The sequence below is a fragment of the Rhipicephalus sanguineus genome, chromosome 11 (assembly GCF_013339695.2).
Source record: "Rhipicephalus sanguineus isolate Rsan-2018 chromosome 11, BIME_Rsan_1.4, whole genome shotgun sequence".
Lineage (NCBI taxonomy): Eukaryota > Metazoa > Arthropoda > Arachnida > Ixodida > Ixodidae > Rhipicephalus > Rhipicephalus sanguineus.
Window position 1 is genome coordinate 86,011,459 of NC_051186.1, and position 22,407 is coordinate 86,033,865.

General features: G+C 47.3%; 1 protein-coding gene across 20 annotated transcripts in view; it reads right to left on the minus strand.

Moving 5' to 3' along the window:
• LOC119373848 (protein-cysteine N-palmitoyltransferase HHAT) overlaps nucleotides 1–22,407 on the minus strand; it is a 120,580-nt gene that overhangs the window by 20,578 nt on the left and 77,595 nt on the right. For 4 of the 20 annotated variants that reach the window (XM_049410934.1, XM_049410936.1, XM_037643917.2 and 1 more), the window contains exons 3-9: nucleotides 17,080–17,147; nucleotides 14,314–14,424; nucleotides 11,641–11,835; nucleotides 9,591–9,824; nucleotides 7,836–7,951; nucleotides 4,976–5,182; nucleotides 4,110–4,145 (exon numbers count right to left, since the gene is read on the minus strand). The exons of 6 other annotated variants lie outside the window; for them this stretch is intronic. In XM_049410934.1, the coding sequence (XP_049266891.1) occupies nucleotides 4,110–4,145; nucleotides 4,976–5,182; nucleotides 7,836–7,951; nucleotides 9,591–9,824; nucleotides 11,641–11,835; nucleotides 14,314–14,424; nucleotides 17,080–17,147 (967 nt within the window). The remainder of the gene's footprint in view (nucleotides 1–4,109; nucleotides 4,146–4,975; nucleotides 5,183–7,835; nucleotides 7,952–9,590; nucleotides 9,825–11,640; nucleotides 11,836–14,313; nucleotides 14,425–17,079; nucleotides 17,148–22,407) is intronic. 10 more of the 20 variants (XM_049410943.1, XM_049410933.1, XM_049410941.1 and 7 more) reach the window with 9 other exon arrangements.

Here is a 22,407-nt window from a genome sequence, read left to right on the forward strand (position 1 = left end):
ATGCGGCTCGCGGGATCACATCGCATCAGATATGCGGTGCCCAGCGCATGGGAAAGGTTGTTTGTTTTGCGGTCGCAAGGGCCACTTTCAAAATGTATGCAACCGCAAACGGGCTCAAGTGCAAGGCAGGGTCCGCGAAGTAGAATGTGATGACGATGTATCGTGTTGACTGTGGAACGTTCCGCTCGTAAGGGAATTCACGTAGAAGTGCTGGTTTCGAACGTCAGGCTTACACTTCTTGTTGATTCAGGGTCATCCGTTTCAATTTTGTCAGAGCAAGCATTCCGTTGACATTTTCAGAGCATTTCGCTTCTGCCTGCCCCGCACGTCACATTGTTTGACAATTCCCAACGTTCCATTTGCGTGCTAGGTTGTTTCACAGCAGATGTACAGTTCAAAGGGCGCACCGCGTCACTCTGTTTTTATGTTGTTCGCCGAGGAACTTGTCTTATCGGCCTTGACGGCATTAAAGCCTTAAATTTTCGCATTGAGGGTTCTACTCTCACGTGCTTACATACGACTACGTCTGTTGCTCCGTTGACATGTGTCAATGACACGGTACCTCGTTGCACTTCCGTTCCACTTGCCAACATTTCCGCACTGTCCAACGCGCAACCCGGTCCAGAAAATCTTCCGCCAGCCTTGGCAAGCGAGTTCGCTTCACTTTTCAGTTCCAACTTGGGCCTTGCTAAGGGGTTCACGCATCGGGTTAAGACGCGTCAGGGCGTGCAGCCTATAACTTCCAAACTTCGCCGTCTGCCATACTCTCTCCGTGCGCCAGTGTCAAATGAGCTTCAAAGGTTATTAAGCCTTGACATCATCGAGCGCATCGATGCTTCCGAATGGGTGTCCCCCATCGTCGTTGTTGACAAGAAAGATGGCAGCATCAGGATCTGCGTAGATCTCCGAGAACCGAATAAGGCTATTGTTCCAGATAGTTTCCCGTTGCCTCATACAGAAGAGCTTCTCCATGCTTTGGTAGGCGCTACACATTTCTCAAAACTCGACTTGGCTTCCGCTTACCATCAGGTTCTCTTGCACCCTGACAGCAGGGACCTAACAGCCTTCATCACTCACGATGGACTTTTTCGATTCAAGAGAGTATGCTTTGGGTTAGCTTCTGCCCCAGCGGCATTTCAGAAGATGATGGCAGTAATCCTTGACCGTTGCCCTGGTGTGTTGTTCTACATTGACGATGTGATCGTCTTTGGCAAGACTGCAGAAGAGCACCTCTTGAACCTGAAAACAGCCCTGCAGAAGATCAAGGATGCGGGCTTGAAACTGAACAACAAATGCGTCTTTGACGTTCCAGAGCTCGCATTTCTTGGGCACAAGGTCACTGCACGTGGTATTTCGCCACTTCCTGAGAAGATTGACTCCATAGTTAACACTCCCGTGCCAACCGATGTTGCTGCCCTCCGTTCGTTCTTGGGTCTTGTAGAGTACTACTCGAAATTTGTTCCACGTTTGGCACAAGTGGTCGAGCCTATGAGAGTCTTGCTTCGCAAAAATGAGCCATTCATCTGGTCAGCCGAAGCAGACAACAGTTTCAGAAGGGTCAAAAAAATGCTTTCGTCGAGCACAGTCCTTCAAATGTTCGATCCTGCGCTTCCAGTCATTGTATCGACAGATGCTTCCGACTGTGGGCTGGGAGCAGTCCTCCAGCAACAAGATGGCCAAGAACTTCGCACAGTCGCTTTCGCATCTCGTACACTGTCCCCAGTGGAGAGAAAGTATTCAGTCGGGGAACGAGAAGCACTGGCATGTATTTGGGCATGTGAGCGATGGCACACGTACCTTTGGGGTCGCCATTTTAAAATTCACACAGACCACCAGGCGCTTGTCTCCTTGCTGTCGTCACAAGGACGTGGAAGACGCCCGCTTAGAATCGCACGCTGGAGCGCACGACTGCTTTGTTATAACTTCACTGTTGAATACCGCAAGGGGTCCACGAACACTGTTGCAGATGCACTTTCTCGGCTGCCAGCACCTACCTCAGAAGCAGAGCTTGCAAAGGAGGAAGAAATTGTGTCGCTCGTTCAGCCAGCCTGTGTAGCAAAGGAGAAGTTCAGTCAGGCCGTCCTTGACGATGGCTGTCTAGAAACCGTCAAGTCCTTTGTGCTGAGTGCCTGGCCGCCACAAAAGTCCTTACCAGAAGAGGTGAAGCCGTTCTACCTTATTAGAGAGGAACTTTCTGTTGTCGATGATCTTCTACTGCGAGCAGAGCGCCTCGTGGTTTCGTCCTCTCTCACTGCCCAGTTCATTTCCACCGCACATGAGACACATCCTGGTATCACGCGCACGAAAGCGCGACTTCGTGAGCGGTTCTGGTGGCCACGAATGGATAAGGAAGTAGAAACAGCAGTGAAAAACTGCCACATCTGCCTCGAGGCCGATAAATCTGCCAAGACATCACCAGCGCCACTGCAACCTGTTGAATGGCCTGAATGACCATGGCAAAAGCTCGCCTTAGACATTGTTGGCCCCTTGGAGCGCGCACCTCACAACAGCAGATTTGCTATAACGCTTGTTGATTACCACTCCAAGTGGCCAGAGGTATATTTTTGCCGCGAGGTATCCACGAGCACAGTGAAAGACTTTTTAACTAGTGTTTTTTGCCGCGAAGGCTACCCCGAGGAAATCGTTTGTGACAACGGGCCTCAGTTCACTTCCCGGGAATTCATCACCTTTCTGAAAGACAGGGCCATCCGTCTTTTGCATTCATCGGTGTACTACCCCCAGGCGAATGGACAAATTGAACGATTCAACAGGACATTCAAAAGCTTTGTTCAAGTTTCACTTCTCGAAGGACGACCCCTCCGACAAGCAGTCATGGACTATCTTGCTATCTACAGGGCTACTCCACAGGCAACCACTGGGGTTGCCCCTGCTGTTCTACTGCATGGTAGAATGCCCAGAACCAGGCTGGACGTCGTTGGCTTCTCAGCACCAGCATTCGCTAAAGACCCGGCTAAGGAATTGGCGCGACTACGTCGTAGGGTCCGGCGTCAACAGCGGAGCAGCAAGCTGTACACAGACAAGAGGAGAGCTGCCAAGGAACCTGGGATAGCTGCAGGCGACATTGTTCGTGTCAGGAAACCATCCGTTCGCTTTAAGGGCGACTGCTCTTTCTCTTCACCAACTAAAGTGTTGGAAAGGAAGGGACCTGCTTCTTACAGGCTTGAAGACGGCCGTACGTGGAATGCCTCCAAGCTTTCCAGGGTTCCAGAGGGGGGTGATTCCCACCAGTCGCAGCCACCTGTGCCGCAGTTTCCAGTCTCGGTGCCCCAGCATGCGGTACCGGATCCGCCACCTGCTGGCGTACTGCAACCTGCCGTGCCGCAGCCGCAGTCTCCTGGCGTACTGCAACCTGCCGTGCCGCAGCCGCAGTCTCCTGGCGTACTGCAACCTGCCGTGCCGCAGCCGCAGTCTCCTGGCGTAATGCAACCTGCCGTGCCGCAGCCGCTGTCTCCTGGCGTAGTGCAGTCTCCTGTGCTGCAGCCGCCTTCTGGGACGCAGTCGCCATCTTCTGGGGTACTGCAGCAGCCAACCTCAGCAGTACACCATTCAGAGCGGCCGACCCGAAGGCGCCGGCCACCAGCCTGGCTTCAAGATTATCAGACCAACTTTTAATTTACGGTCTGAAATTGTGCTTATTCTGTACTATGTAAATAAGTAGTGTAAATACTTGGGTTTTTGTTACTAATACGTACTAACAACTAACCACTAAAACTAAGGGGGGGGAGTATGTTGTATTCAGTTTTGGTTTCGTTCTTCGTCCTTCATCCCCCAGGGGGCGCATTTACTCATTGCCATATAAACCATGTATCGTAGTCAATAAAGGCGGTTCTTGTTCCATTCATCGTGGCGGCTGGAGTCTGACTCCCTTCCTTAGACATCACAGATGGCTCTTTTAGGTGTTTCAGCATAAAAGAGGCACGTATAATTCAAATTAACATAACCGTTATATACGGAATTAAAACCTTTGCAGTCATGAGGGGGAGTTCTTAACAAGTGCTCATGACAGCATTTATGTGGCGATGACAGACAGTTCGTTCGAACTGTGATATTCGGCTAAGTAGTTTCTTTGAAGATGCTGAGTTGCATACCTTCGAATCCACAGGTGCATGCCGCGGTCGAAGTACCTGAAGAAACGAATCAATGAGAGAAAATAAGTGGGGCGCTCCTTTAAAAATAACAAATCACATATACAGCACAAGACTAGTTCAGGGGAAGATGGAGGTTTGAAAGGATGAAAAAACCCCGAACAGGGACTATTGCTGGAGTCAACGTTTCGACAGGTGGACTTGTCTTCGAAGTCCGCGGGCAGGTGCACTTAATTGTATAAGCTTTTGATCCAGTGACATCGCCTGTTCAACACTTCTTCATCAAAATAACACACACAACAGTCGGACTCATGTAATAAACTTCGTGCTTGTTGCTGTTCACTTACGTGTAATCTTCCTGTTCTCTTTCGTTCATCCACCTATCTCCCTATCACGAATACATGGTCATAAAAGAAACACTCGCGAAATTTCTTGCAGTACGAAAGCATTTCAATCGTCCTTCTTTCCCCGCACCATTAAGGAATTGAATAAACAGCCACTGGTCGGGGTGTGCACAAATGATGAAGACGTAGTAAGTGTGCCAAGACGCCATATTTGTGGTAGCGAGTAGAGCTTATTCTGACTTGCGTGACCTACGCTTTGGGTGTGATTACTCTTCCTGTATTTACCATTGGTGTGTTTGCTCTAGGTGTGTTCACTTTGTAATCATTCGCTTTTTTTTCTTCTCTGTGTAACATCCCCCCCCCCAACAGCAATACCTTCGGACGATTGTTGTATAATAAACAAATAAACGGAAATATCTACAAAAAGTTTCAGCCGACTTGTTCCGTGCCTTTAACAATGACGATTGCACCGATCGCCTTGGCGTATTGGGTATGAGGTGCTCAACATGTTCTGACTTCACTCACCTCCAGAAACGCGAGCACCGGTGTAACCTTGCAATGCAGGGAGCGGTAGCCGGTACCTCGATGCCCTCCACTCTGGCCAGGGAGCCGGCGAAACCGTAGTTGAACAGGTAGCTCACGTAATAGTTAAATTCCAGAGCAAGGGCGTAGCCCGCCAGGCTGGCGTAGTCTAATCTGTTAGACATCCAGGCCCACTTGGTCATGGCCGAACTGCGACCGAAGATCGTGGAAAAAAATGACAGAGTGTGCACCACGTGTTGCGATGTAGTCTATTGCCCATTTGTCTGCTCATAGGTTCATATAACACGAGAAGCCTATGGCTGAGATATGGCGCCTTGGCCACAAGTGGAACGTGCTAAGATTCCCATCACTTGGTCTAGTATACAGACAAAATACCCAGAAAGTGGTTGGTTGGTTGGTTCGTGAGGTTTAACGTCCCAAAGCTACTCAGGCTATGAAAGACGCCGTAGAAGAGGGCTGTGGATAATTTCGACCACCGAGGGTTCCTTGACGTGCACTGATATCGACAGTACACGGGACTTCTAGCATTTCACCCCCAAATAGCGTTATGCAAAGTGCTTTCTTTCAGCAGGAAATTGACCTATGCATAGTAGTCGACGTGTGTCTGAAGCTTCTTTAGTGTACATTTCTACAATAATGGCCTATTTTATATTTGATATACATATTATTGCTGTGTACTATTTCCGTGTAAAGATAGTGTACTGTGTTTAGTATAATTTTTTTTAGGAATGTGATCTTTCATTTTCTCAACTGCACCATTTTTCTCTTCTGTAGATTTCTTTTTTTTGCTCTTGTACCCGCCACCTCCACCAAGATGTCATGGGGGTAAAAATATAGGCACATTGTGTTCTTACATAGTATTTACACTGATGGGAAATGTGACTTAACATTGAAGGAAACATGCGAAAGCGTTTCAGGAAATTATTGCCCTCATTAAGTTACAGAGCATCGCATTTAGCTCTTCGCATACCGCCGTAAAAATATCGCATTTCATTTGCTCCATAGTTAGTCATAGTAAAACACCGATGCTGTTGCATCATAAATAAACTTCGTCGAACCGCGCAGCCCTCAAGAAAGAGGTAAATGACATTTAGTGGCGAAAAGCGCGACTGAGGCAACGAATGCTTTGAATTTAATCTAGAGGAACCTTTACAAAATGAGGCCCTGGCGGTTTCAAAAGTCCGAAATGCCCATAGGTTGTTAAAACTACGCCGGTATGGATGGATGGAAAAACTTTATTTCGTCAGAAAACAGTTGGGGACGATCCCGTGTTAGATGGCCATCAACCCAAGGTTGACGGCGACCTGTGTGGCCCACTCCACGACCCTTGTCTGGACGACTGGGTCCGAGCTGGTCAACACGGCCTCCCACTGCTCGAGAGAGGGATCACGCATAATATCCGCCGACGGCGGCACCATGCTACATTCCCACAGTATATGGTCATAACTTGTCACTGCCTGGCACCATTTGCATTGTGGCTTAATCTCCTCCGGGTATGTTTTGCTGAACACGTATGAGTTGGGAAAAGATCGCGTCTGCAGTTTTCTCCAGACGCATTCCTGCGCCTTGGTCAACCGCTTGTGCGGGGGCGGATAAAGCCTCCGCTCTAGTTTATATTGATTGGTGATGTCGACACCAGCCCATCTCTCGCGGACCTACCCGGAACGAACGGCTCACCTGCCCGGCTGACGAAACCTCGAGCGTTCAGGTGAGCCGCCTCGTCCCCAGGGTTTCCAGAGAGTGCTGGTACCCAGACAATTTCTATTTCCCGAATTTCTCGCCCCGCGGCTCGGTGCAGCAGTCGTGCGGCGGTGACCGATATTCTGCCCCTCGCCAGATTTCGAATGGCTGTTTTCGAATCACTGAGAATCAGGTCAGGTTGAGAATTAGTTATAGCTAGCGCTATTGCCGATTCCTCAGCAGTTTCTGAGGAGCGGCTTTTGACTGATCCAGAGGCGACCAGTCGGTAAAAAAAAAAGTTAAGGCAGCTTCGCACTAGTGGTACCAAACCTGAAGGAAGTGCTTTATTTTTTTCTCTTTATTTGTTCCTCTCCTTGCCTCTGTGTTTCATATTTCTTTTCTGTCTCTGTTTATTTCTATTTGCTTGTCCTTCTCGCTCTTTCTATCTTTCTTTCTCTTTCTTCCCTTTATCTCTCTCTCTCTCTCTCTCTCGATTTCTCGCTTCCTCTATCTACCTCTTTCTCTCTCAATTTCTTTACTTCTTTGTTTGATTATCTCTCGTGCTCGCTTTCTTCCTCTTTCTGTCATGCTCTCTGTTTTTAAATGTCTTTTTTGTGTCTTTTTCTCTGTCTGTGTATCCTTTTCTGTCTTTCTTCCGTTTTTTCCCACTATACTACGGCTTGCAAAGCCTCACCCGCCCCCCCCCCTCCTCCTTTACTTCCTCCTCACTCTCACTTCACTTTCCCAACCCTTGCTATGCTGTACTATACAAAGCTATGTTACACTCTGCTAGCGTGCTTCGATAGCCGAGTGGTTAGAACTCTCGCCTTCGGATCGTGTGTAGACGGGCTGGAATCGGGCCTCGCCAAGCAATTTTTTTGCGCTAAGAATTTCTCTCTTTCTTTCTGTCTCTGTTGCTTTCTCTATTTTGTACTCGTTCTCTCATCCATCAGAGAGTTATTGCATCCCACGCCGGACAAATCGGCGCACGTGTTCTGGGAGCGAAGCAGGAAATGAAGAAGAAGGCGAAGAGAGCGCATGCCGGTTCATGACGATGACAATTTCTGTTTGCGACTAACGGGGCTTCTCCGAGCTTAAACAGATCTTCTGTTCAAACCCAAGCAAACTCATAACAAACCAAAATTTACTTTCTAGTACTCACCTGTAAAAGAAGTGTGCCATGAGTTCCATGAGTAAATAGTGGGCGCCATTACGGAGCAACCTCGCGATGGCCACAGCAATCTCCCGCAGCGTGCAACTTGGTTTTGGGCCTTCCGACTGCGCAGAAGCGCACGCAGGTTTCTTAAAAACGGTGCGAGAGAAAATTTACGCAGATAGATAGATAGATAGATAGATAGATAGATAGATAGATAGATAGATAGATAGATAGATAGATAGATAGATAGATAGATAGATAGATAGATAGATAGATAGATAGATAGATAGATAGATAGATAGATAGATAGATAGATACGTGCCTAGTGCGTGTAACGGTGTCGAAGAACAGCCGTGATTAGCAAAGTCTGCCAAAAAATCTAGGCTTTTAAGCATGCGTGACTGCCAGCTACTATAGCCTACACGTTGTTCTATGCCATCCCCCTATGACATCCTATCGAAACTCACATCCTTTTCATACCCTATCGAAACTTGCGCATCCTGTTATTCCGGGACACGTGCATAGAGTTTCTTAAAATGACCTAGAGGGAACTCTGGCGCTGCGATCGTTCAGCCACCATGGGAATGATGGGTAGTACACGGATTTGCCTAGTCTTCGTGCTTGTGGGCTTCGAACGCACTTGTGGCTTTGTTTATTGCTATGTTTTGGTTTTCTTTCGGTTAAAAGAATGGATCGTTGTGAACTTCGTGACCAGATTTGAATCGGTGAGCCTAAAGAAGTTAAAGTGGTGAAGTGAAACTGCTGATTTTTGCTGAACTTCGTTTTGCGACAAAGCGGATGCAGGCGACGCGGAGCCAAACGGAGCCGAAAGAACGAAGTTTAGACAAATCCGTGTACTACCCATGATTCCCATGCTGGCTGAAGCGCGATGCATTGCAGCTCCCATAGACACTAGCGCCAGAGTTCCCTCTAGTAAGTATTGTAGGAAACTCTATGGACACGTGGAGGTATACGTGAGAGAGAACCGTTCAGGAATTTTATTTCTTCACGCACCCGAATAAAGTTATCTATCTATCTATCTATCTATCTATCTATCTATCTATCTATCTATCTATCTATCTATCTATCTATCTATCTATCTATCTATCTATCTATCTATCTATCTATCTATCTATCTATCTATCTATCTATCTATCTATCTATCTATCTATCTATCTATCTATCTATTCTATCTATCTATCTATCTATCTATCTATCTATCTATCTATCTATCTATCTATCTATCTATCTATCTATCTATCTATCTATCTATCTATCTATCTATCTATCTAATCTCTATTACGCAAGTTAATCGACGTCTGGCTGACACAGGCACTTCAACTGCCATCTGTATATGCCAGGCCTCAGACATTGGGCGCGTTTCTTCATTCCTGTTCCTGCATTTAAACTCTTGACAATATAAAATAGATTAGATGGTGAGCCCCTGGTTAACGACCCCTTAAGTTCCATTAATCTCTAACACAGCAGCCTGCCTGAACTACGTAGAAGCAGCCGCATCTGAACGGAACGTATATTTCACACCAGTAGAGCAATCAATAAATTTGCTGGTGTGTTTTAGGAAAGAAACGTGTCTTCCTTTTGTCTATTAGCTGCTCTCATTTTGTGCATTACTTATCGTCTAATTTGGTATTACCTGCTGAAAGAAATATGCGAACTGACGTCAGCCTGTTGCGTGTGACTATATGGCCATCACTGGGATTTCCGCCATATGGTACCAAAGAACCACATATCATAACATACCTGGGCTATGAAGTCGTCGTAATTCTGCGGTGGTCCCAGGTATACCGTGGGCAGGTACAACATGTAACCCAGCGTCTTCCAGTATGAAGGCCACCTACGTTGGTTGTTCCCGGTGTTCTTGCGACGCTCGGCTTGAACGAAATCGACGGTGAAGCTGAGGCCACGCAGTATGTTCCAATGGTAGATGACGTATGAGGCCCTGTAGGCCATCAAACCGTACCTGGGATACATGTACTGAACGACAGAAAAAAAAAAGAAGATAATCTGCATCTGCTGCCTGTATGCTCTGCTTCGGCAATCTGAACTAAACACTATCGGTGGACGTCACGCATATTTAGACAAATCGGTTACAGGTGAAGCTTCCTCTGACGCGTTTAACTGGAAGGTCTTCAATATGACACTTATTTTTCCCTTACACGGAGCTCACTGTTCCTCGTGCCGTACAGGAAGCTCTGGTTTGACATCATTCACCTAACTTTCGCCTATTACAAGCCCCAGTTATAGTGCATGTGATTAAGAATTGTTGGGGTTTAACGTCCCAAAACCTCGATGTGATTATGAGAGACGCCGTAGTAGAGGGCTCCGGAAATTTCGAACACCTGAGGTTCTTTAACGTGCATCTAAATCTAAGCATACGGGCCTCGAGCATTTGCGCCTCCATCAAAAATGCGGCCTCTTCACGTGCGTTGGACAAAATGTTCCACATTCGCAGGGGTCCAAAGTTTATATTTGGGCCCATGCCCGAGGACACAAGACAAAAAGGTGCCAAAGACGAATAGACCACTGTCTTCGGCTAACATATTAAAGGGCGATAGGGTGCGTCACTCCGGAAGCACAGTGTGAGCGCTCCAGAACAACGCGTAAGCGTTGCCACTACCCGGATAAGGAAGGGGTGACAATCAAAGCTGTCGGTTTAATAACTTGAAGTCTTGTCTTTTAGATGTGCTATATGGACAAGAAGGTGCAAATTCGAGGGGTTTGACGATTTCTTCGCGCCATTTGAATTATCATAATCTTCCCTACACAGGTCAGACCTCACAGTCCAAATTTGGGCCCTCCAGCAGGCACGCGAAACGGCGATGTGGGAGACCTGAGCCCGGGTAATTAAACTGTAGGACACTAAAAATTTTTTTACCAACCAACCAACTGAATATGAGTCTCAGCTGCTTTTAAGTGCGAATGCACTTTATAAGCGACCCTGTGTCCGCCGTCCCATAGCAACGGCGCGAGGAAAGGAGAGGAGCGTCTGTAGCAACGGCGCAGCGACGTCACACCCCACGTGACTGCACGCGCTCCGCCTCCTCACCGCGGTTTGCGCGGACGCGCGCCGGCTCCGCACCGCTCTTCTAGGTGGCATTGGGTGCAGTGCTTCGCCGCTCCTTCTCTCGCCGTTCGCTCTCTCTCCTCCCTGCGCCCCACTCTCCCGTCCGCTGGCTGGGCGCCTCTCGAAATGTGTGCTCGAGACGCCGCTGTGAAACGCCAACGGCGACCACAAGGCTGAGATTATGGCCGTCAGGTACAATGACAACACAAACAGGTGCTGATGAATGTGTAAATAAATGTTTACGGTACAAATCCTCGTCTCGTCATTAATTTACGCCATTAAAATTACTGCGCCGTGTACTCTCGGCGCAAGAAATGCATTCGCATTTCCTCACGATTCCCTTCGGGGAGGTGGGGGCATTTTTTTAAGCATTTCGCTGTTAAACTAAGACTTTACTAGGAACCTACGCGTTCTTAGGCGTGTTATCGCCATACCTAACGTATACTACGCGTTTATTCCAGGCTGTTTGTGACGTTGTTAGTATATATATTGCCACTGTTTCTTTTCCTCATATACTGTTCTAAAGTATAAACTCAAGCTTTTTTCTTTAGTTTATATTTTTATGTAGATACGGCTTCCAGAGAGTGGGCTTTTGAGGGATCGATTTTGTCGGATTGTCACAGGTAATAAGTAACCTGCAGTGACTGCGCAGGTTCCTTGTATTGCCTTAGACGAAAAACAAAAGTGACACGCAGACCGAGCAAACAGGTTAACCAGTTCCCTCACCTCAAGTGCATTAAACGGGATAAATAACTTTTGGTAGTGGATCACGGTGGCCACCACGTAGCACAGTGCTGTGCTGCCCAGCGAGGCCGTGACGTAGAAGGCGGCGTGTTGCGCCAAGAACAGCAGCGCCACTTCCCAACCGAAGGTGAATGTCACAGACAGGGACGAGTAAACGGAGTAGAAGACGGGTACCAGCTGCGAAAATGTTAAGGGAGATGCGGTGAGTAAGTAAGCAAGTACTGGTACAGAATATCGATTATTTCGTTGGGTGAGTTTCCGAATCTTATATTATTAAACTCACAGGTTTTGTTTTGCATCGGAGGACCCCTTGCCAGATTTGGGCTTTGTAAACAGACGAGTACGATGCATTGACGGGCCCACTTTTAATTAGGTCCCGGATAAAGTACTATATATAGCCAGGACACTATACCACTTTCGTCTGTCTTCCTGGCTATAGCCAGCACTTTATTCAGGACTCGATTATCAAGAATGTAGGTGACCTACGCGACTGCAAAGGACGCCGCACATGCGTAGCGCGAAAGCAGTCAAACTTTAATGGCGTACTGACACCAATTTTTGAAGTTGACTTTACTATGCGTCACAAAACTCCTGCATACAGGGACGGCTCTCAGCAAGTATGAAGCCCAGGAAATGCTGCTGAGGTCTTTGATTTTGGCATCAAAGTCAATTTTCGCATGGCGCACGGACTGACATCGACACCAGCGCGACGACAGGCTGCAGTATCAATTCTGGTGAGCTCACGCACGAGAATGGCCAAGTTGCGATGGAGTCAGGTACCAGAACATAGAGCCTGCTCGTCACCAACATAGACACGGGGCAGAGCGGCCGTGGAAACTTCCCAATATCTGGTGCGAGCTCGTTACGAGCAGCTCGTGCGGCGTCCGGACGTCAGGGTACAGTAGGAACTCAAAACTAGCTTTTAAAACACGTAATTACTTTTTCAGGGCGCATTCAGGCTTACCAGTATATTCCCTGGCCTTTTGAGGGCAAGGCCTTTCATTTGACGCAAGAAAACGACAGCTCAATGTTTTCACGTCCGTATCCCTTTAAAACAGAAAAGGCGGCGCGCCGTTTCAGGGAGACACGCCTGGAGAAAGAGACAGAGAGTGGTTACGTAACAAGCGCATCCATACGTAACAGGCGCTGCTCGCGTCGTCACTGACAAGGGCCTGTCAGTTCAATTCTTCATACAATGCGGAGCTGCATGCTCTGTGATGCAAGGTAGAACTAGTAGAAAAATTGGCCGCGTATCTGTGTGCTTCGCTGCAAATGTCGTCGAAAGCCGATAGTCTTCTGCCGGCCGTACTACACGAGCCCTCCTCCTCTATGTTGAACCGCCGCATCTGGCTCATAGCGTCGCATTTTCAGTGCAGCCTAAGAAACATTATGTTCTTTAGAATTACTTATCCATGTATTTTCTAGTAAAGGAACACACCACCTTATACTTATGTATTGACGTTGCGCCTCAGAATGTTCACATGTATGAACGGCTGCCCCATTTGAAGGTGGCTGGGCGTTCCACAAGTGGTTAAACTTTGGCCGGGTGGCTGAATCGGGTGACAGACAGACAAACGGAAAGACAGACAGACCAAAATTTCTGCGTTTGTGTTCCGCAAGAAAGACTATCGTCTTTAAAATGTATGTCGCGACAGTGTCCCGCGCGTCCGCGCCACCGCGCGGCAAGCAGGGGCACGCTAGAGTGCCTCGATGCGCGCGGCCATGAAGGCACCCTAGGGCACGCTCTCCACCATTCTCTTCGTATTCCCGGAACGGGAGTCACGTCGCAGAAGTTGAGGTCTCGAGGCGCGCGCGCGCCCGCCAGCTCGACAGCTAGCGGCGAGTGGGAGGCGACACTGCGCACGCGCGTTGCTATTACAACACGTGTCAAGGAGGCGCAGCTTCAAGCCTAAACACATGCACAAGAAAGTTTTTACCTGTTTGTAACGGGAGCAGTGGAGCTATCGCTCTAAAGAAAAGAGGCGGGCCTCGGCACCTGGACATAACGCGCTCCTGCGCCTACGGTTGGGAGGAGTATGCAGCGCTCGCGGGCGCTAGCCTAGGCGAAGGGAGAGATGGTCTGCTTTGGCTGAGAAGCCCGACTTCTGAAAGCTTGATAGGAGCGCTGTTTAATCGGTTGTAACGTGTCATATAATGAACTGATTTGAATAATTCTTTAGGTAGAGCTCTGAAAATAGGACGCGTTACAATTTCCAATGTGTAATCCAAGTTCGCAGTGAATTTGGTGAGGGATATAACCAAACCAAATACGTGAAAGCTGACTGTCGAACTGAGATGTTTGTTGAACGCATGAAGAAAACAACAGAACACACACGCACGCACACACACGTGCGCGCACACACACACCTACCTTGTGACAAATTAGAGATTACTTTCAAGTGTTCACGAACTGACGTTGTTTCCTGTGACACCATCATTCGATGGGGTCCTGCTAACTGCTCTTTATGTTACTTCAGTAAAATCACGGCTAAGTTATACCGGGTCAATTGCGAATAGGCCCAGATTTCTTTCTGTGGCTAAGAAACTAAACTGACCTGTTTTTACTGAGACATCTGAATCTGCAGAGGGTCTGTGTGGCTAGTCTACTGGTATTTGTGACTCATAAGCGTATAGGTGTACAACGCATGCGCTTACCGATGGTGTCACGTGGGCCGTCACCCGGGCCAGCACAGGGTGTAGCAGGTACCACATCCACGCAGTTTGCATGACGTGCTTTGTTGTCTGCCATTCCCCATTCTGATTGTCCTGCGTAACCGGATGAGGAAGGTTTATAAGCGAGCATGAATTTCAATTAATGACAGACAGTTCTTGAATAAGCTGAAGTAAAACTAAGAAAGCTTCTGTACGAGCGAGGTTCATTTCTCCGAACCACAGTCTACTCTGGATTTATGTTTATCATGTAGGACGCCTCCTCCCTTCTGTAAGGTACTATGCACTTTTAGGGTAAAGCTAACTAACTAACTAACTAACTAACTAACTAACTAACTAACTAACTAACTAACTAACTAACTAACTAACTAACTAACTAACTAACTAACTAACTAACTAACTAACTAACTAACTAACTAACTAACTAACTAGTTGCCTAATTAATTGATTAAACATAATAATTAATTAAATAATTGGTTAATAAATAAATACCAAATTAAAAAATAAACAAGTTTCAGTGTCACGTGTAAAAGAAGTACGCAACTTATAATTTTATCTTCGTTTATTTACGTATACAGCAGCCCTATGCATATTTTATATCAATATCAAGAGTGGAAATGGTATACAGTACTAGTAATGCCCCAAAAATGCAACTCACTGATTTGACTAATAGTATAGTCACGAAAAACAAGAGATACACACGCAAAAGAAGAATGACAAAAAAAAAAAATGCGACAACTCAGATGTTAGTGAGATGCTCGCCAGTGGTAACAAAATATCTTCTTTTGACGATAAACAACGAATGTTGCGGGGCAGATAATTCCAGCGCTCTATTACGCGTGAAAAAGGCACAGTATTTGAATGTGTCAGTACTAGAAAGAAAAGTGCTGTGTTTGTTAAGGAATGGCAGTTAGGAGAATGCTAACAGGTTAGTACTAAACGCTCACACTGGAAACGAAAAATGTCGTAAATCTCGCTCACAAGGCGGGTAGCGGCTGATCTGCAGAAAAGCTAGGAAGTCATCGGCAAAGCGGAACAGTATTACAGCAGATTTAGAGGTTAGCCATGACGCACATGTCATGCCACGCTAATAGATGGTCGCTGAGCGCGAGTGCAGGCGTTTCAACCCTTCTATAGCGCGAGTACATGGCTTTCGACACGCACGGTGCCGGCCCAGTTCAGCAAAGCCTTCGAGTAAGAACGCCACTTAGCCCGCTTTCTAAATAATTGTTTTGTTGTCTGCCTCTTTCACCGCGTGCACCGGCTTTTGCTAGGTTCACTCAGCACATAAGCCTGGTCATGCGCAGCAGAACGTTATTCGAACAGGCAGTGCACGGTGTATGAATATCGAGCCTATTACAGTGAAACCTCGGTGATACGAACCTCATGGGACCACTAAAAATATTCGTATCATCCGAAATTCGTCTCACCAGAAAGCATGGAAAATTAGCATGCGACAAAAGAAAGCCGGCGTACATTTTCATTTATTGTTTTTCAGGGGCGCAGCAATGTCAGAAAAAGCCCTGAATGATTGTCAGTTAAGTTCATGGACGTCGGAAATCATACCAGCACTCGTAAATATACGGCCCGTACGCTCGTATTTAATTAATGAACCAAGTTCGTTGTGACCAACGACAGCAGTAGCCCCTTGCAAATTTTAGTATCCTTTTTTGCATGACACTGGACTACTGCAGCGAAAGTAACAAAAGAAGCGCTTTGGCGCGATCGATCAAGGCCACAAAATTACAGAACTACGGTCATGTGTTGTGATTTTGTTATCGTGGAGGTGCTGGGGATGTTTTTTTGGGAGATTTACGGCCGTGCCCGCACAAGTGCGACCTCAACGGTCGCGCATGTTGACGTTGTGAGGCCTGACTCCTTCGCCAAGACCGTCCTCGCCTTCTTTCGGTCCTCGTCCACCTTTCATAGGATGTCTGATGCCCGAGGCAGGCACGTGTAAACATAGTACAACGACAGCGGTCCGCGTCAACGCGTTAGAAAAAAAAGCATGGCGCTAATGTCCTCTGTAATCTAAACGCGAAGGCACACGGAGGCACATAAGAGCCTCAAAGATTCGCGCACAGAACCTCGGAGGCCGTGACGCTTCTCTGAAAGTTTATTCTGACCGTAAGAAAACTGTTTTTCTTACACCGTCATTCTGATCATTTGGCGGTGCGTCGCGAATGCCCACGCTTGCGTTCCCGCGTTGCACGTGCTTGGCGCGTCTTCCCCGACAGCGCGGACAGCACCTCTTCGTACCTGGGCGGTAGCGTACGTTCGTATCAAACGTCGCTGGGTGAAAATAGGTTCGCAACAACCATACTTCATTACATTGCAGGACAATGGGCCTTGGCCGGGACCAAAGAAAAATTCGTATCACCCCTAAATTCGTATGGGCTGTGATCGTATCACCGAGGTTTCACTGAGCTATTATAATATTTGCATGCGACGCATCTTTAATTTTCATCGCGCAGAAATACACCTGAATGTGCAGGCGCTGCCTTGTGAAGAGCACTGGCGAAAGGAAGAAAAGAAAGGACACACAGAGAAACATCAAGTGCTAAATTAATGAGGTCACATAGTCATAATTTTCGAGACATTATTGACCGCAAAGTCCACAGAAAACGCCTATCCTTCGACTAAACGATGAAGGGATTGCGTCGTGGTAAGTATTTACCTAACACATCCAAATATGTATTTGTAGTAGGACTGGCCGTAACACCCAGTGCCATGTAACCGCCGGTAGCTTACCTGCCTTTGCTTAAGACCAAAGGGGCTGTCGTTGAAGGAACTCCGCATATGGTCCAGTAAAAAGTACCCTAATAAATAAATAAATAAATAAATAAATAAATAAATAAATAAATAAATAAATAAATAAATAAATAAATAAATAAATAAATAAATATTCTGCCTCATTCAAGTTAGAATATGAGGCACCCTGAATGGGGGAGTGAGTGTACTCCGGAATTACTGAGAGTTTAGGGTTAGTTAATGTTCATCTAAATCTAAATACATGGGTGTTCTTACACTTCGACCCTTCGGAGTGCGGCCGCCGCGGCTGAAAATCGAACCCGTGTCATCGTTGCAAGAAACAGACGAAATGGCTGTGTCACCATACAATTGAAGAAAGAACCGAACAATCTAATCTCACACGGGACATATTGCAGTGAGTTAAGATTGTAAGAACGTAGAAAATAGGAGGTGAATTTTCTGATACCTGTTGTAAATTCTCTACACTAGCACCCGAAACCCCAACTTCGCAGTAATGAAGGGCAAGGTCTGAAGGTTTCGGTTGTTGAAAAGATTCTGCGGAACTTAAAGAACAACCGAACGAGTGCGCGCAGATAAAACAGTTATGCGTGGCTTAAACTGACTTCCTAAACGCCAGCAAACCGCGTAGCTGAGGGGAAGCCTCAGCGATGGAGTGCAATGTAATGAAAAGCTAGGACGCCATCAGTGGCGTCACACCAGTGGCGCAGCCAGGGGGTCACACCGGGCCCGTGCCCCCCCCCCCCCCCGAAATTTTTTTGTTATGGCATACAGAGCTCAAAATGACACTCGATAACATTCGCCTGCCTGATCCCCACTTCAGATCGAGGAGGTGCCCCCCCTCCTTCCCGAAAAAGAATTCTGGCTAGGCCCCTACGTCACACCACCTGCGCATGGCGCGGATGCGCGTTGCCTTCTCGAACGCCCGACTCCGCCCGACCACCTTCGCCGCTGCTCCTCGTCTGCGATCACCCCGTTCTCCTCTCCGCTTGACCACCTGCATGTCTGCAACCTCGGACTCTACTCCGCTAAACTATGCCATAGTCTCCTTCCTCCTTTCTCCACTCCTCAGTCTCATTTTCCTTTCCCACTCCTTGCTATAATACTATACGTGGCTATGCTGTGCTTTACCCTCTCCTCTCCTTTCTCTCTCCACTTTTTCCTCCTCACCCTCAATTCCCATTCCCGCCCCTTTGCTACACTAACTATAAATGGCTATGCTATGCTTTACCCTCTCTCCTCCTCACATTCACCATCATTTTTCTTTCCCACCCCCTTGATTCGGTCGGAGGATTTGATGACCTACGGTTGCGTCGTCCGCGATGCCGAGCACCGCTCACCGATCGAGGTTCGACTCTCCGCAGGGTGTCGGAACGGAGCGAAAACCAAAAACGAAAAACGAAAAAAAAATGATATTTTTGACCGGAACGAAAACGTAACCGAAACTTTATGTGTTATTTCGTTCTGGAGGGAAACCGAAATGTTTTCAATCGTTTTTCGGTTCACGAGAAAGCTTGGCAATCCGGAACAACTGAGGTCATGCAACGTGAGCATTTATGCACATCTCAGAGTACAGTATTCGCGCGTACCTCAGGCAGGAATTCCAAAGCAAAAAAACGCCAGGCCTGCGCTGAAACCGCAGCACAGTCACAGCGAAAGCTGGAAGAGCGGCGTTTCTAGAGCCTGTTAAGTTCTCTTGGGGCTACAATACAAGTACACTAGAAAGGTACCCACTACGCCATAAATCACAATTTTTGAGAAGTTGGGAAGCACATACTCAGCCATTATTCGTCATTCTGCGGAGAGCGAGGCACAAGCTACACGTCTGTAAGGCATTATGTGCAATTTCTTGACGCGATAACTGATGACGATGAAGAATTATGGCTCAGCCCTTTGTAATGGGTTGGAATCTTTAAACGGCCCACCAGTTATGTAATATGCATTGGGTGACGCCCGGTCGCTATTTCCCTCTCCCGTCATGCTGTATAACATACGTTGACGTGAAAGAGAGACGGAGGGGGGGGGGAAGAACTTTACTGAGACCCCGAGGAAATGGATCATGCGCTTATGGGCTTCCTTGGCAACCAATACAAGTGCACTTGCGAGGAACCCACTACGCTATAAATCATTGTAATTTCACTGAGACCCCGAGGCAGTGGATCATGCGCTTATGGGCTTCCTTGGCAACCAATACAAGTGCACTTGCGGGGAACCCACTACGCTATAAATCACTGTAATTTTTGAGAAGTAGGGCAGTAGGCACTGTGCCATTTTTCGTCATTCTACGGAGAGCGTTGGTACCTGCTAAACGCATGTAAGGCATTATGCGCACTTTGTTGATGCTGTGCCTGATGACGATGAAGAATTATGGCAGAGTCCTTTGTAATGGGTTCGAAGCATTCAACAACGTACTCGTTGCGCAATTCGCATTGTGTGACGCCTGGTTACAGAATTCGCGTTGTGCGACGCTTGGTGCTTATTTTACTCTTCTACCACGCTATATTGCATATGCTAATGTGGTTCCTTCCCGACATGAAGCCTGTATAGGACCTTTTTGCAAAGCAGTTTCAAGCACCGGCATGGCTCAGAGGTTGAATACTGGGCTCCCACGCAGAGGGCCCAGGTTCGAACCTCGTACCATCCTGGAATTTTTTTCTTATTTCGTTTTTTTTCTTATTTCGAGCGATACTGGTTACGGACACCGGCGGCGGCGGCGGCGGACAACTACGGCGCCAAAAACGGCCGGTGAAATGATCTCATAACAGCTTTCGCTGTAATATATGTTGAAATTGTGCGAAAAACGAAAACAGTGGCAACAAGAGATGTTTACATTAACGCAAATGGAGTTTTGCGCGCCTATCACGTAGGCCAGCTTGGAGAGGGCATGGTCAGCACCGAAGTTTGTTATGCCGTTATGAGATCACAACAGCCGCTTTTGGCGCCATAGTTGTCCGCCGCCGCCGGTGTCCGTACCGCTATCGCGTGAAATAACAAAAAAAAATGAAATGAGAAACAAATTTCTAGGATCGGATGGGATTTTAACCCGCGCCCTGTGCGTGGCAGTCGAGTATTCCACCACAGTGTCACGCTGGTGCCTGTAACTTCTCAGCAAAAATACTCCATACAGGCATCATGTCGGCCAAGGGATCGTGTTAACATATGTTATATAGCGTGGCAGAAGGGTAAAATAGCAACCTGGCGTCACACAATGCGAATTGCTCAAGGAGTCATGTGTTGAATGCTTTCAACCCGTTACAAAGGGCTCAGCCATAATTTTTTCATCGTCATTAGCCACAGCACAAAGTGCACGTAATGCCTCACATATGTGTAGCAGGTACCACGAATCTACGAAGAATGACGAAAAATGGCATAGTTAGTGCTTCGCTGCTACCGAAAAATTATGATGATTTATGGCGTAGTGGGTACCTTGCAGGTGTACTTGTATTAGTTTCCTCAAGAGAGTATAGAACGGGCTCTAGGCCGCTGTTCCAGCTTACGCTGTGACTGTGCTGCGTCTTCCGCGCAGGCCTGGCGAATTTATTGAGCCCGCTAAAAACTGTCGTTATTGACTTTTGAGAAAATAAATACTATGATTTTGAACGGTATAGTGCTGGTTTGTGCTAGTTGGTAGAAATTCGTGGTACAGTTTCTTCCACTCCTCTGAAGAACGTGGAAAGAACGTACTTTACCCCTGCCGCACTTTCTTAATTAAGAGGAGGGCAAGTAACTGTAACACAAATCCATTTTTTATTACCTTAACTTCAAATTTTTGCACAGAAAAACCGTTACGAACCGTTACGGAACATTTTATTTTTTTGTTTCGAAACAGAAACGCAACGGAACTTTTTGCGGTGGACCGAAACTAAAACCAAAACGAAAAATATTTCGTTCCGACACCCTGCCTCTCCGTGATGTCATCCGCATCTCGCCGATCGTCGTGTCATGATGGTTGCTTCGTCTGCCACGCCGAGCACCTCTCACCGATAGGCGCTTCGCCCCGTTCGTGATGTCCTCGTGCCTCTAGCCGATTGTGGCCCCGTCCCTGAACTTCGCTGACCGGATCCCCCCATTGCTTCCTATTATCCTTTTAATCCCTCCTTATCACTCCCACCTGAGAGCTACTGCTGAGGTGTCCTCCACTGAGAGAGACAGTTGCGGGGCTCTCTTTTTCCTTCCATTCCTTTTTTTTTATATATTAAGAATCACTACCCCCCCCCCCCCCTTCCCAGCTATACTTTATGGCTACGCTACGATATTCTCTACCATCTACCCTCTACCATCATCGGCAAAATATGAGCTGTCCGCCAGTCCCTGTAGAGATAGGACACCCGCGACCGCGCCCGGCCGATCTAAGTACGCATTTCCTGCCGGAGCAATGCAGCTCTTTCTCTCAGATAGTGTCATTTTGGCGTATTATCCTCGAGATCGAACAGCGTTGGCGGCGAACGGACGAAGCCCCGAACTGTGGATGCCGGTGGACTGTCGTCGCCCTAGCAGCAGTGTGTGTTGTGTTTGTTCGATAATTCATGGGGGAAATTGACCGGGACGATATGGTCGACGTTGCGTAACCTCATTTTTTCCTCTTTATAATAGAAGTTCGTAAAGTCAGTCGCTTTTTTTTGAGTAGCGATGCGAAAAGCATTAGTTTAATGCGACCACACCACATACGCTTGTCGCATTTCAACGTGTTGTGAGACTAATATTTATAACTTCGTGTTACATTGCCCTTGCCTCTGAGCACAATTCTGACTCATGTTGGGTACTATGTCACGCTTATCGTCGATGCCGACAAAGTTGTTGCGGTGGGCCACATCCCTGCATTCAGTGTCGTCTCTTCTACGTGCTGCTCTTATTATGCCGTGCTCGTTATCCCATTCGTGCTCCAGCCTTTCGGGCTTAGCAAAGACCCAAGAAAAGTCTACGTCAAGTCGACTGACGAGAAAAGAATAGCAGAATTCAACTTCTCATGCCCTGCTTGCAGGATGCTAATAAAACCTCAAGCTGTTCGGATATGGTTGGTCGCGGCAGCTGATCAAATATATACGCTACGGTAACTTCAACCTTGGTACTATATAAGGCCTCAATCGCTTTTGGATGATCCGTTTAAAAGATTCGGATAACAAATATATCAGCACGAACAGTGACGATCAACTCGCTCGCGCATGTTCATTCATCGTTTACATGGTCCGACCGTTTCCGACTCGCGAAACGACATTTTTTTACTCTGCACGAGATCATACCTCCGTGCTTTTCCTTCTCTACAAATTCTTCTCTTCTCTTCTCGGACATGAGCAACCTGTTTTCCTTTTT